The sequence below is a fragment of the Bos taurus genome, chromosome 2, assembly GCF_002263795.3.
Source record: "Bos taurus isolate L1 Dominette 01449 registration number 42190680 breed Hereford chromosome 2, ARS-UCD2.0, whole genome shotgun sequence".
In the NCBI taxonomy this organism is placed as follows: Eukaryota; Metazoa; Chordata; class Mammalia; order Artiodactyla; family Bovidae; genus Bos; species Bos taurus.
In genome coordinates, this window is record NC_037329.1 from 5,942,903 (window position 1) to 5,956,140 (window position 13,238).

The following is a 13,238-nucleotide window of genomic DNA, read 5'->3' on the forward strand; positions in this document are numbered from 1 at the left end:
CTGCTCCTTTGCCCCTTTAGAAAGTCCAAATCATGGTAGAAGTCTGGTTTCTTTATGTTCTGTTGAGTCTGCAGAAGTACTTCTAGAACTTCATCCTTCTAGTTAAGGGCCATGAGCTAGAATGCTTACAAAGGAGATGTTTTAACTGCTGCTCCTACAAAGTACCCAAGTAACTTGCACAAGTTAATGTTACTGACAAGTACCTAAGATGATTACTTGAACCCGGATAGAAAGGAACAGAGGATAACATTTAATTTTGTTTTCTGCACATGTTAAGGTATCCTTAACCATCAGGCTAGGAAGGCCATGTAGCAAAAAAGGGGAAATATTTTACTTGCCAACAACTTATGCATCAATATTTTGATGGAATGAAGAAACAAACAAAAAGAAACAAGCTAAATAGGAAGCTTCTCTCATCTTTGTATGACCAGGAAGCTTTTGGACACATTTTGCTTCTGATTTTCTCTGTAGTAAAGATAATTTCTCTCAAAATATGTGCTGAATTATGGTAAGAGTACAATTCTCAGGCAATGAAAGCAAGGAAATGCTTCAAATGTTTGAGCTCAGTTATTCACAGATGGCCAATGGATGTAACAGTGCCCACAACTACTTGTTATTTTTAACTCTTTTGAAGAACAATGAAAGTCACCACATAATGGCACTGAACCTCTCGATGAAGTCATCAAAGGCTGAAGCTCCAGCCCCCCAGTTTGCCTAGAGACCCTTTCTGAGGCTGTAGTACGTAAGTAAGAGTCATGACACTTTATACAAACCAAAAGTGAGTGTCATTTATGTGTTCATAAATCCTGGCAGATACTTCGTGAATGAACAACTGCCTGAACTTGTTATAATGCTCTGAGGCAAATATTAGCCCACAAAACTTACACTTCTAATCCAGTTGCTCAACCACCCCTTCTACCCAGCTCTCTTGATCAGTAACAAAAATAAATTTCCTTCCACTGGATCCAGATTGTATAGGGCATGAAAAAGAACAGTTTGTAGAAATTTCAAGGGGTCATTTATTCTCTCTTCCTACCTGTGGTCAAGGACTCACTTAAATTATTCTAAACAATCCCTAACATTTTGAGAATTTCATAGAAACAATTCCAATATTTTGTAGGGCTTTCTGACATAAAATTCTATCCTCCCAAATCTAAAAGAAAAGTAATTCGATTATTACATAATAGGTAATATAGTATCACAAACAGCATAGACTCTGGAGTTGGTCAGCCCATGTTCAAAAACCAGCTCTTCCATTCATTTGCTGTGCAACCCTAGGCAAGTTATTTAACCTCTGTGTCTCCCTTTTCTCTTCCATTACATTGAAATAGTTCTTACCTCATAAAATTGTTATTTGTTAAACTAATATATTTAAAGCCCTTAGATAAGTACTTGGCTCATAGTAAGCATTTACAAGTGCTTGCTAATGTTATTGTTTGCTATAACTGCTTATGAATATAGTTTATTTACCCTAGTCAGCTTAAAATACCTAGAATTACAATCATTGTTAGTTACAAACAACGTTTTCCTACTAAAATAAAGAGAGACTCTAAGTCTCCAGAACCCTATGAGGCTATCACTGAGGCAACCATTAGGTAAATGACTATGTCAAAAGGTGGGACTTAATATTATCAAGTTAAAAAAAAAGTTATAAAACAGTATGTTCTCATTTCTTTAGAGTTAAGTTAAACCTGCCATGCACACATAGAAGGAAAACATTCTAATATTTAGCAAAACAGTTGTGGTTTTCTCTAGTGATAGAATTAGGAGGATTATTTTTCAACATTTAAGTTTTTCCTGTAACACACATTTTAGTAATACTGCAGTCAAAATAAGGGGGGAAAACCTATTTGTTTATTAGAATCCATGGTGCTGGGGGGCAGGTTGTGGGGAGGAGGAGGCGGCGAGCTATTTTACAGGGGGGAAACCACAGGGGCAAATAATTTGCAATTACCTTGGCTGTGACATTCCTTACCTTGTTCTCCATATTCTCTTTGATAACTTCCTGTACCAGTACATCAGCCAGGGTCTTGAAATCAACTGCAAACTTCTTGTTCTTTTCTCCCTCTTTCTTTTCTTCTATCAGCAGCTGGAAGAGGGTTTCCTGCTGCCTGCACGCCCGGGCAATGTTGGCAGCTTTCTCAGAGACTCGGAGCAGCTCTTGGAGGATATCTGACATTTCTGAACCTGGCTGGTTGCAGCAGCTGGTGGAACAGGCACCCACCCGCTGAGCTGTCAGCTGGGAAAGTACAAGAATGTGAAACAGAAAGCAGTTCAGAGAGTGTGAGTCAACCTGTGAGCATGGCTGAGTGGCTAGTAGAGATCACAGTCACAACCTCAGGTGGAAGCTTCATCTAAAACTTGAAACTTATCTTTCAAGATCAACATACTTATAGTCTCAAATCCATTAGGCAAAAAACTGACTTTTTGGTGAAAGAGAGAGTCTACACTATATTTACCAAACTCTAGACCAATAGGCAGGTGGATACACAAGCACAATGTTAGAAGGAAAAGCCAAGTTCATGAAATGACCTTCAAATGAGCACATGAGCTTGGCAACACTATTAAAGTAGTGCTCTTTCCTTCACCCTTTGGGAGAAGGAAGAAGTGAAAGTGGGTTTATCCTATCAGTCTGGGAGCAACTTCCTAAAGTACCAAGCACCACCCCGGCAGACATCTCAGTGTCCTGCAAGACTCTTGAGACCACACACGAGCTAGCAGCCCAGGTGATGTACCAACCGGCTTCCCCCCCCCCCCCCCCGCCGACCCCCTGCTTTTTTTTCTATTTAAAATGTCCCACTAGCTGTGCCGCTTACAGCAAATTTAAATAATAAAATGAAGTAAAACATGCAACTTGTTGGGATTTGAAAAGTCCTGGCTTCTAAGAGGCATGCTACAATGCCTTGACATACCTCTTGGGTAAATAGCAGAGAAACATTTCTCTGTTTCAACAGTAGCTGCATTTTACTGAACGCTTTAATAATTCTTATCTCATTATTATGAGAATTACTGTGAGGATTATCAGCCTTATCTATAGTCAAGGAAACTGCAGCTTGGAGAAGTTAAGCAACTCGTTTAGGTTACATAAGACTAAACGGCAGGGCTCAGACTCCGTCGTACACACAAGCTCACGCTCTTTATTATTGTAACAAATACTTTACTTCTTGAAAAAAAAAAAAATCCCTTAATGGACTGTGGGAGGCTGACAGTACAACAGTTAAGATGTCAATGCAGTGGAGTTAACTGTCAACTGTCATCGCTGTGTTGTCTTAAGCAAGTCTGCTTTAAAAATCACATGCTATTTTCTTAAGATAATGGGCCAACCATCATCAGAAAATATGTCCAACCTCAACAGTAATAAATGGCAAGTGAATAAAACAATGAGACATCCTACTTCACGATTAGATGGGCAAAACTGTTAACATTCATTCTTCCAGGTGTGGAAACAGATGCTGATATTCTGCTAATGGGCACGTAAAAATGTGGGTTTGTAGAGGAAAATCTGAGAAAAATGGATCAAAATCCCTAGAGATGCTATTACCTTCAGCCACTAATTCCAGTTGGCCTTATTTTGAATTAAGGAAGGTATATTTTTTTAAGAAAGTTATATTTAACATTTTAAATATTTCTGCACAAGAAGGATTAGTATTATTGACTGTAGCAAAAAGTTAAAAACATCTTAAATACTGGTGGAATGTAGATTAAACTATTATATAGTTATTAAACAATATTTTTGAAGAAATTTAATAGGAATATGTTAAAATGCTATAATGTTAAGTATATATAGTATCACAGTATGTTCCTAATTTGTGTTTAATACACACATACACTCTGTTTATACATATGGAGAGAGAGTTTGAAAGACTAGATGATGTTCTAATGGTAGTTAAATGTTTAATGGTGGTTATCACTGCGTACTAGAATTGTGGAGGATTTTTCTCATTATGCTTTTCTGTAATTACCAAATATTCTACAGTAAATAATACTGTTTTTATAATACTAAAGGATATGTTAAAATGCTTTAGGACAATTAAGCACAAAGGACTGCAAGTCGTGAAGATATCTGTCCAAACAAAGAGGTGCTATGGCCACAGCACAAATCCAGATGACACAGACGATAGAGTTAGAAATTAGAAACACCTGCCTACCTTAGCTTCCCCGCCCAAGGAATAAATACATTTAAAAAAATCACTTTGGTCAACAAACTTCAACATTAAGAAAAATAATTATATTAATATAGCTGAGGCATCTTAGAAATAACTTATGGCATCTATATGCTATTAATTATAAGTTTTATATAATATATACATGCATGGATACATATATATCAGTAGAATACATTAAGTTCCAAGTATATAAATTCAATAATTTTTATTTCTTAGGATGCATTATATAATTATTATAAGGGAAAAGAATTAATGAACTAATAGTATCTAAGTAACTTTTTATCTTAAAAACAGCATGAAGATTTTAAGGAGTCCAATTAGAAAACTTTCTAGATTAACAGTCAGTGTGTGTGTGTGCGTGTGCACGTGCTCAGTCACGTCTGACTCTCTGTGACCCCACGGACTGTAGCCCACCACGCTCCTCTGTCCATGGAACTTCCCAGGCAAGAATACTGGAGTGGGTTGCCATTTCCTCCACTATGAGATCTTCCTCACCCAGGATAGAACCCACATCTCTTATGTCTCCTGCATTGGCAGGCAGATTCTTTACCCCTAGATTAATAATACCAGTAGGGAATTCCCTGGCGGTCCAGTGATTAGGACTCCAGGCTCTCACTGCTGAGGGCCCAGGTTCAATCCATGGTCAGGGAACAAAAAGTCCACAAGCCACACAGTACAGCCAAAAGAAATAAAAGCTTCCATCTAATGGATATTATTAAAAAAATACCAGTATTGTCTATTTTACTCCACTTTGTTAAAACCGATTACCTTTTTTAAAAGGAACACCGTACCACCACACCGTTGAATAACCAAAAATCTCCCCCATGATGTCCTGAGAACTCATTCAGGTGAGTTACACAGGGTACAAGCTCCAGGCACCACCACCACCCTTCTCTTCACACAGAAAACTCACCAACCTAGTCCTGATAAGTTTCTATACAGCAGCCGAGAGATCTGGTATGTCTCCCCTTTGAACCTGAGAACCTGATCTTTATTTCCTCAATAATGAGTATTCTCACGTCACCTGAGCAGAGCAACTTGACCAACAGGGGAAAAAATTCAGCTCTAAACTTCAGTTCCATAATTAACAGGGGCACAGATGTTCAGAATTCATCGTAACACAGTAAACCAGGTTTTTCAGTTCCAAGGTTATCCCAGCGCTCAACCTTAACCACCCTTTCTTCTGAACCTGGAAACACTAGGGTATCTTGTCAAGCTCCAGGCTGAACACCCAGTTTCAGCTCAGGACGAGGCTTTCTGTAAGCCACCCCCAGAATTTCTTTAGCTCCAGGGTCCAAGCCCCCTTAAAAAAAAAATCTCTCCCAGCCATCATCATCTACATGCAAGACTTCCTAATTAATTTGCACAGCTAGCCGGCTGTTTTCTGGCTGACTGGACTGTTTTGTCCGAATGAATGAGGCCCCGTCCTCTGTGCTTCTCTCCGTTAACTGCTTCCAGATCTCGCACAGAGTCGGACATGCCTGAAGTGACTTAGCAGCAGCAGCAGCAGCAGCAGCAGCAGATAAGTAAGCTATTGCATTTACCATAATTTAATAGCCTTGAATATGGAAGAAATTCCTTGGGATTAGTGGTTAATGGGTGTTCTGAGAACCACGTTAGAAGTACCTAAGGTGTCTATTACAAGACAGATTTCTGGGTTCCATCTCAAGTTAGCGAGTCAGAACCTCTGGAGACAGGTCCCAGGAATTTGTATGTTTGTCAGCTTCCTAGATGACGCTCAGCACTGAGATGTAATGGCCACTGTTCTTAAGGCTGTTCATCCTTCAATACTGTGCTGGTAATCTCCGTGGGGCTCAGGCATCTCTGTGGGACCATGCGCTCTCAGTTATCCATGCACAGACACAGATCCAGGCTAAAATAATAACAGCCAGTATGCAGTAGGTGCTTTACGGCAGGTATCCTTCTAAGCACTCTACATATTGTTAACTCTAATTCTCATACAACCCTAAGAAGAAAATACTATTATCTATATTTTAACTGATAAAGAAACTGAGGCACAAGAGGGTTAAGTAATTTGCCCAAAACCACACAGGTGGGAAGTGGCTAGGACAAGATTCAAGCCCAAGCAAACTGGTAGCAAACTTTATTGGCTAAGCCAATGCTCTAGCCAATAAAATCTTCATAAATTGTTAGTTGTTAACTAAGGGAAGAAATGAGCAATCATGGGATCAATAATCACTAAACTATTATTATAAGGTACTACTGCTGCTGCTAAGTCGCTTCAGTCATGTCCAACTCTATTCGACCCCATAGACGGCAGCCCACCAGGCTCCCCCATCCCTGGGATTCTCCAGGCAAGAAGAACACTGGAGTGGGTTGCCATTTCCTTCTCCAATGCAGCAAAGTGAAAAGTGAAAGTGAAGTCGCTCAGTCGTGTCCGACTCTTCGTGACCCCACGGACTGCAGCCCACCAGGCTCCTCCGTCCATGGGATTCTCCAGGCAAGAGTACTGGAGTGGGGTGCCACTGCCTTCTCCGAATTAGCTGTGTGGCATTAGGTAATTTACCTACCCTCTTTCTTCATCTGCCATATGAAGACAATACTTATCTGTGGAACATGCTCCCAGAGTCATAAGAAACCATACATGCTTAAAGATCAAGCACAGAGCCTTACATACAGTAGAGGGGATCTTCCCAGCCTAGGGACCAAAGACGTGTCTCTAAGTCTCCTGCATTGGCAGGTGGGCTCTTTACCACTAGCACCACCTGGGAAGCCCGTAACAAATGACAGCAACTACTATTAAATACAGTTTCACAGAACTCACAACCACAGTCCTTACTTGAAAAATAAGAGGTTGGCAGCTTTGTTACGGGTCACCGAAATCTTTTCTGAAAATTTACTACTCTATTAAATCCAAAAGGCTGGAATCTACTTGCAATTATTCGAATGACCCAGAAAAAAGTTCCTTTATGAAGGCCAGATCTGATTGCTTCGGTTTCTGGGTGTCTGGGTAGAAACTCTGGCTCCTGGATGTTGAAGACTACTCTGGCTTCACGGTAGACTACCTACAGATGGCTCCAGAGGGTCATTATTCTGTCAAGGGGTCATTTTGTCAGGAAATCTATAGAGATTCTAAGGCCAATGGTGTCTGTTCTTGTGGGAGGGGCCTGGTTGTACCGGAAGCTGGCCGTGCCCTTGTGTTGTTTGTGAGGATGGAAGTAGGACAAAACAGACGGGGGCATCAACAAAACAGAAATGCTCGCTAATGAGTAGGCAAGTAGGTCAGAGCATTTCTGGTGACAGTCATTCCTTCCTGCAGATAATCCACTCCTTTTATAGAGCCCACATTCTTGCCCATCAGACAATTCCACCCCATTCCCACCATTCATGACTTGAATTCACTCTTTCACTCATCCCTGGAGGACTGGCAATTTGCAATGACTGTGTGGTGGCCGTGACTGACTGCTATTGCTGTTGGGGAAAACAGCTCAACTTCCATGAGATTCCTGGGTGTTTCACTAGAAGTGTTTTTGGTGACCTCTCACAGGGCGCAGCTGTCCAGGACTCACCCTGGGCGGGCACATGCTGAGGCTGGCCAAAACCCTCTTTAGCTCACATTGCTCTTGTAGGGGGAACAGAGACCTTGTTCCTCATCCCCTTCCAGTTTAGGGCTGCTTCAGGGAGTAGTTTAGAGAATGGAAGCTGCTCAAGCAGAAAGGATGGTGTACAGAAGTGAGCCCACACAGACGGGCTCAACTGGATCAACCGATGATGGCGAATGTGCAATTTGCTAACAGCAGCCTCCCCTGACATCCCTAGGAGACGCTCATCTGCCCACCCGGTCACATAGGCCAGAAGGAAGACCGTGCCACAAGCACTAATAGGGATTTATAAACTGTACCTTTCAGCTCATTGGAAGTTGAGTTGTCCTTCCAGTGTATAAGCTTTGTTCAGCTTTCAGAGACTTGGTCATTACATGTTTCTCGAAACCCACTGAGTGGGACAGCACGGGACAGCCTGTGCTTCTTTTGTGTCGCTCTACTTTGATCTCTGCGATCCTACTGTCAGCACTTCACAGGCTCTGACTAAGCCCGGCACTTCAGGGGCTGCTCTCCCACTCTCGGTCCGTTCACTCCCACGCTCTGGGCAGATCATTCATTTGCACATGCTGTTCCCTCCTGCCTGTATGCCTGATGTCTATTCGCCTTCTCAGAATCTATTCAAGGACAAGAAACTTGAACAGATGCTTCATCAAAGGGGCTATTCAGCTGGCCAATAAATATATGAAAAGATAATAATTATTAATATAATAAAAGATAATGTTAATAATTAATTATCAGGAAAATGCAACTTAAAAATCACTACAGGGTACCACTGCATGTCTGACCAAATAGCTAAAAGTAAAGATTGAAAATGTCAAGGTTTGCTGAGGATGTGAAGCAATGAGCCTCTTCCACTGTGAATGAAATTGGTACAACCATGTTGGAAAACTAGAATTTGTTGACTATAAGCATAACCTATGACCCAGCAGTTTCTCTTGTGGTCTTGTCCTCAACAGAAATTCCTGCTCATGTATATTAAAAGACATATACAATATTTATGAGCAGCATAATTTAAAAATCACTGCAGATGGTGACTGCAGCCATGAAATTAAAAGATGCTTGCTCCTTGGAAGAAAAGTTATGACCAACCTAGACAGCATATTAAAAAGCAGAGATATTACTTTGCCAACAAAGGTCCGTCTAGTCAAGTCTATGGTTTTTCCAGTAGTCATGTATGGATGTGACAGTTGGACTATAAAGAAATATGAGTGCTGAAGAATTGATGCTTTTTGTTGGAGGAGACTCTTGAGAGAGTCCCTTGGACTGCAAGGAGATCCAACCAGTCCATCCTAAAGAAAATCAGTCCTGAATATTCATTGGAAGGACTGATGCTGAAGCTGAAACTCCAATAACTTTGGCCACCTGATGCGAAGAACTGACTTGTTAGAAAATACCCTGATGCTGGGAAAGATTGAAGGTGGGAGGAGAAGGGGATGACAGAGGATGAGATGGTTGGATGGCATCACTGACTCAATGGACACAATTTTGAGTAAACCCTGGGAGTTGGTGATGGACTAGGAAGCCTGGCGTGCTGCAATCCATGGGGCTGCAAAGAGTCAGACACAACTGAGCAACTGAACTGAACTGAACAGTAGAAATAACTCAAGTGACTATGAACAATAAAATGAAATAAACTGAGGCAGACTTACAGAAGAAAATACTATACAACAGTGAGAATTACTGAATTACTGCTTTGGGCAATAACATGGATTCATCTCACAAAGGCATACTGCTGAGTGAAAGAAGTCAGACACCAAAAAAATAAATACACTGAGCAATTTAATTTAGTTGATGTTCAAGAGAAGGTAAAACTAACTTATGGTGTTAGAAGTTGCAATGGGGGTTACCCTTGGAAAAGGAGAAGGAATTACTTACTGATGGGGGTAAATGACGGGGCCTTTAGGCATTCGGAATGTTCTGGATTTGAGTGATGGTTATGTGGGCGGATTGGCTTTGTGTAAGTGCATCAAGCTACACACTCGGGCCTTGCATACTTTTCTAATTGAATAAAAGTTTTTAAAAGGGTGTGTGTGTAGCGAGGAGAGTCCGTGTGACAGTTGGCTCCTCCAGGAGCAACACCTGACCCTCCATCTTTTGTACCAGGGCCATGGGAGAATGCAGGCATGCCAAATCTCTTTCCCAGCCCTCCAACACACTGTACACTGGTTTGCTTCTCTGTGCTCTGTCTGGCAGGAGATTTAAATGTGTGTGGTTTCTTATGACTCTGAGCACATACCTCAGAGGTGTTCAATAAGTGTTGGCTGAAGAATTTCCTCTTAGCTTTGTAAACACAAAATTCACCTTTGTCATATTGTTTATTACACCTGGTTTTATACCCAAGTGCCATTTCACAGGTGCCATTAGGCACATGGGCCCATATTTATTTATATCAAAGCCTATGTATAATCAGGGCTTCCTTGGTAGCTTAGTCAGTAAAGAATCCCCCCGCAACACAGGAGACCAGGGTTTGATCCCTGGGTCAGGAAGATCCACTGGAGAAGGAAATGGCAACCCACTCCAGTATTCTTACCTGGAGAATTCCACAGACAGAGAAGGTCCATGGGGTTGCAAGGGTCTGACACAACTTAGGGACTAAACCACCACCACCACTACATACATCCTACATTCATTTACAAAAACAAAGCAAAGCTGTATCTGGATGATTAGCAAATGAACTACATTTCTGAGCACCAAAGAAGATTCTGATATCATGCTCTGTCATCTGGCAGTGACCTATCTTGATTAATTTCATTGATTAAATGGCCCAAAATGGTAAGTTTAATTTGGCTTCGTTAGAGAAGACATTAACTAGGGGATATGTAAATTCATCTATTTAACCTTCACATTTCTCTCTCCCTTCTTCCCATCCTTCAAACAATGTTGACATACAAGCCTGTCTCTAGGCTGATCAGTCTACCTCACCCTAGCCCTACTGAGGCTGCTCTTGGACCACATTAGCCCACATTTTTGCTCACTGATGGGGCTCAAAGCAATAGAGCACAAAGACAGCCTCTATCCTCAAATGTTATTCTGGTAGCTTTTAAGTGAGAGCTTGTGCTAAAGTAGTGTTTTCCAAATGCGTAAGATCAAGAATTAATTGAAACATTCATTAAAAATATAGAGTTTTAGACTTCCCCTGGAGATATTGATCCAGGAGATCTGGGTTGAGGACAGGGAATGTCACTCAGCTATTTTTATTCGACAATTTAAGGAAACACCAGGTTCAACCATCAGCGATGTCTCTCACTGGGTATTCAGGAGCAGAACAGGGAAACGCTATTAGCTACTGCAACTGCCTTGGTTGGCTAAGGGTCAACTATATTGACTTTTTTTTGTAACAAAAATTAAGTGCTGGAAAAAAAGTTGATCTACATAAGTATTTCACATTAGTATAATATTGCCATTGAAATATAGACTTCAATATCTTCTCAGAATGCATTTGAAAAGTATGAAAAAATATTCCATTTAGAAATACTTTTAAATTTGATAGTGACTCCTTTTTATCCTCTCCTCCAGAGTTAGAAACATTTTCACTAACTATAAGCTCTTTTCTATCCGCTGCCTTCCAACTACACACTTAAACTTCTGTATGCTAAAAGATGTTTTTAGCATACCACCGAGGTGTCAGAAATGAAACCTGAAATCATATAGAATATTAAAAAAAAAAAAAAAGTAGATTCAGTGTAGCTATCTTAATTGTGGGAAAAAATAAAATATTTTAAAATTTAATGCCTAATTCAAGACAAAAAGAAAAGACACAAGAAGTATGGCTTGTAGAAAGAATCTTTTCCAGCAGAATATCAGTCTGGTAGCTGTTAATCCTATTATTAATCTTGTTGTTTTTCAGTAGCTAAGTCGTGTCTGACTCTTTGCAACCTCATGCACTAGCACACCAGAGTCCTCTGTCCTCAATTATCTCCCAGAGTTTGCTCAAATTCATTTCCATTGAGTTAGTGATGCTATCTAACTGTCTCATCTGCTATCAATCCCTTCTCCTTTTGCTTTCAATCATTGCCAGTATCAGGGTCTTTTCCAGTGAGTTGGCTCTTCGCATCAGGTGGCCAAAGTATTGGAACTTCAGCTTCAGCATCAGTCCTTCTAATGAATATTCAGAATACTCTCGAGATTCTTCTCTAGCACCACAGTTCGAAAGCATCAACTCTTTGGCACCCAGCCTTGTTTATGGTACAACTCTCACATCCATACATGACTACTGGAAAGACCATAGCTTTGACTGTATGGACCTTTGTCGGCAAACTGATGTCTTTGCTCTCTAGGTTTGTCATAGCTTTCCTTTCAGGGAATAAGGTCTTTTAATTTCATAGCTGTAGTCAACATCCACAGTGATTTAGGAGCACAGGAAAATAAAATCTGTCACTATTCCCACTTTTCCCCCTTTTACTTGCCATGAAGTGATGGGACTATATGCCATGATCTTAGTTTTTTGAATGTTGAGCTTTAAAGTCAGCTTTTTCACTCTGCTCTTTCACCTTCATCAAGAGGCTCTTTAGTTCTCCACTTTCTGCCATTAGAGTGGTATCATCTGCATATCTAAGGTTGCTTTCTCCATGAGTATCATTAATCTTATTAATCCTCAAATCCATTTTTAATGTTTCCTTTTGAATGTAACATTTTTAGTCATTTTATCTTTTCTTCTGAACTTTGAAACACTTACTTCTGGCACCAACTCACTTAACACTTGCTTTTTATGGTCTATAGGAGCCATGTTTAGGCCACAGGAGAGCTGGTTCTTAGGCTCTGCCTGGACTTTAACCAACCAGGTGTAAAACCTTAGCCACATGGGTAAGCTCTCAGGGACTTGTTTTCCTCATTTTTGCAAACATAAAAAAGGAAAAGAAAGAAAGGACAGGGAGATTGGAGGAGATGATTTCTATGGTCTGTTCCAGTTCCAAATTTTCTGACTTTTTAATTATCCATTTTCCAGATAAAAGAGGTTGGGGAATATTATTCAGCCTTAAAAAGGAATGACATTTTCTGGCATATGCCTCAATATGCATGAACCTTGGAAACATTATCCTAATTATAAGAAGCCAGGCTTAAAAAAACAAGTATTGTATGATTCCACTTATATGAGGAACCCAGAATAGTTAAATTCATAGAGACAGAAAGTAGAATGGTGATTACCAGGGCTGGGAGAAGCTGGCAATGGGGAGTTATTGTTTAAGGGATCCAGAGTTTCAATTTGGGATGATAGGAAAGTTCTGGAGATGGATAGTGATGATGGTTGTATAACAGTGGAAATGTACTTAATGCAAGAGCAATGCATACTTGAAATTGGTTAAAATGGTAATTTTATGTTATATGTATTTAACTATGATTTTTAAAGAGTAAAACACAAAATTACAAGTTCAAAAAAACGTACATTTCAAAAGCTTTTGATGTTTATCATCAACCTAATAAGGAATGGCATAATAAATATTGTTGGTTGAATGAAAAAAAAAAACAAGGTTGGGAAGAAGTCATGAAAATTAAGTTGAAAAAGAGCACT

General features: G+C 40.2%; 1 protein-coding gene across 8 annotated transcripts in view; it reads right to left on the reverse strand.

The window, feature by feature from the left end:
• The window catches only part of INPP1 (inositol polyphosphate-1-phosphatase), a 36,065-nt gene that overhangs the window by 8,158 nt on the left and 14,669 nt on the right, over positions 1-13,238 (reverse strand). For 7 of the 8 annotated variants that reach the window (XM_005202192.4, XM_059891660.1, XM_059891678.1 and 4 more), the window contains 1 exon segment: positions 1,976-2,239. In XM_005202192.4, the coding sequence (XP_005202249.1) occupies positions 1,976-2,179 (204 nt within the window). In that variant the 5' untranslated portion in view covers positions 2,180-2,239. 8 annotated transcript variants of the gene reach the window in all.